Here is a 674-nt window from a genome sequence, read left to right on the forward strand (position 1 = left end):
AGTCAGCCCATCGACAGCAAGGTGCATGCAGAAAAGCCACCAAAACCTTAGGTGTAAGCTTCACGTGCCAAATGAAAATCAGCATTTGCCATATAATTTCCAATGTATAAAGCACTGCAAACAGATAATCAAAGTTGGCAATCTACGTTAGTTAAGAACCAAACAGCTATTTGTTGCTCCCAATATGGTAAGCACCAGGAAGTCACAAAAGAGAAGTCAGAATGGAGAAGTCACGATTATAACAAAAATCAAAAAAGGGAAGACTAGCAATAAACTTTACAGCCAACAGGGGAAAGAAGAAAAAAAAATAAGAAAACAAGAAAGAAAAAAAAAAAGAGGAGAGAGGGCAGAGGAGATCCAAATTACCTGGAATATTTAAATATTAGGTTAACTTACGTTCCATGCAATAACGGATCGAAAGGTGGATGCTGGGCTCCATACACATGTTGAATACTAAAGGAAAAGAAAGAGAGTTGTCACAAAAACAATAAAGACATTTGGGGGTTCTCTGTGTATTAAATAGCTAATAATAAACAGAACGGAAATGTTCCAAGAATTTTCCATTTCAAAGAATTCCACATACCACTAAAAATAATGAAGCCGAAACTTAAATGTATGCTAAAAAAGTAATTGAAATAAAATCATTTGCCAAACCAGAGCTCTTTTTGAGGCCT

General features: G+C 35.6%; 1 protein-coding gene across 1 annotated transcript in view; it reads right to left on the reverse strand.

Annotated features, from left to right (window-relative positions):
- The window catches only part of LOC104280640 (TBC1 domain family member 22A-like), a gene marked incomplete at both ends in the record, with an annotated part of 3,012 nt that extends 2,559 nt beyond the window's left edge, over nt 1-453 (reverse strand). The window contains one exon of the mRNA XM_009878353.1: nt 397-453. Coding sequence (XP_009876655.1) covers nt 397-453 — 57 coding nt within the window. The remainder of the gene's footprint in view (nt 1-396) is intronic.
- Between the last annotated feature and the right edge of the window lie 221 nt (nt 454-674).

The sequence above is a fragment of the Apaloderma vittatum genome, unplaced genomic scaffold (genome assembly GCF_000703405.1).
Source record: "Apaloderma vittatum isolate BGI_N311 unplaced genomic scaffold, ASM70340v1 scaffold4661, whole genome shotgun sequence".
Taxonomy (NCBI): domain Eukaryota; kingdom Metazoa; phylum Chordata; class Aves; order Trogoniformes; family Trogonidae; genus Apaloderma; species Apaloderma vittatum.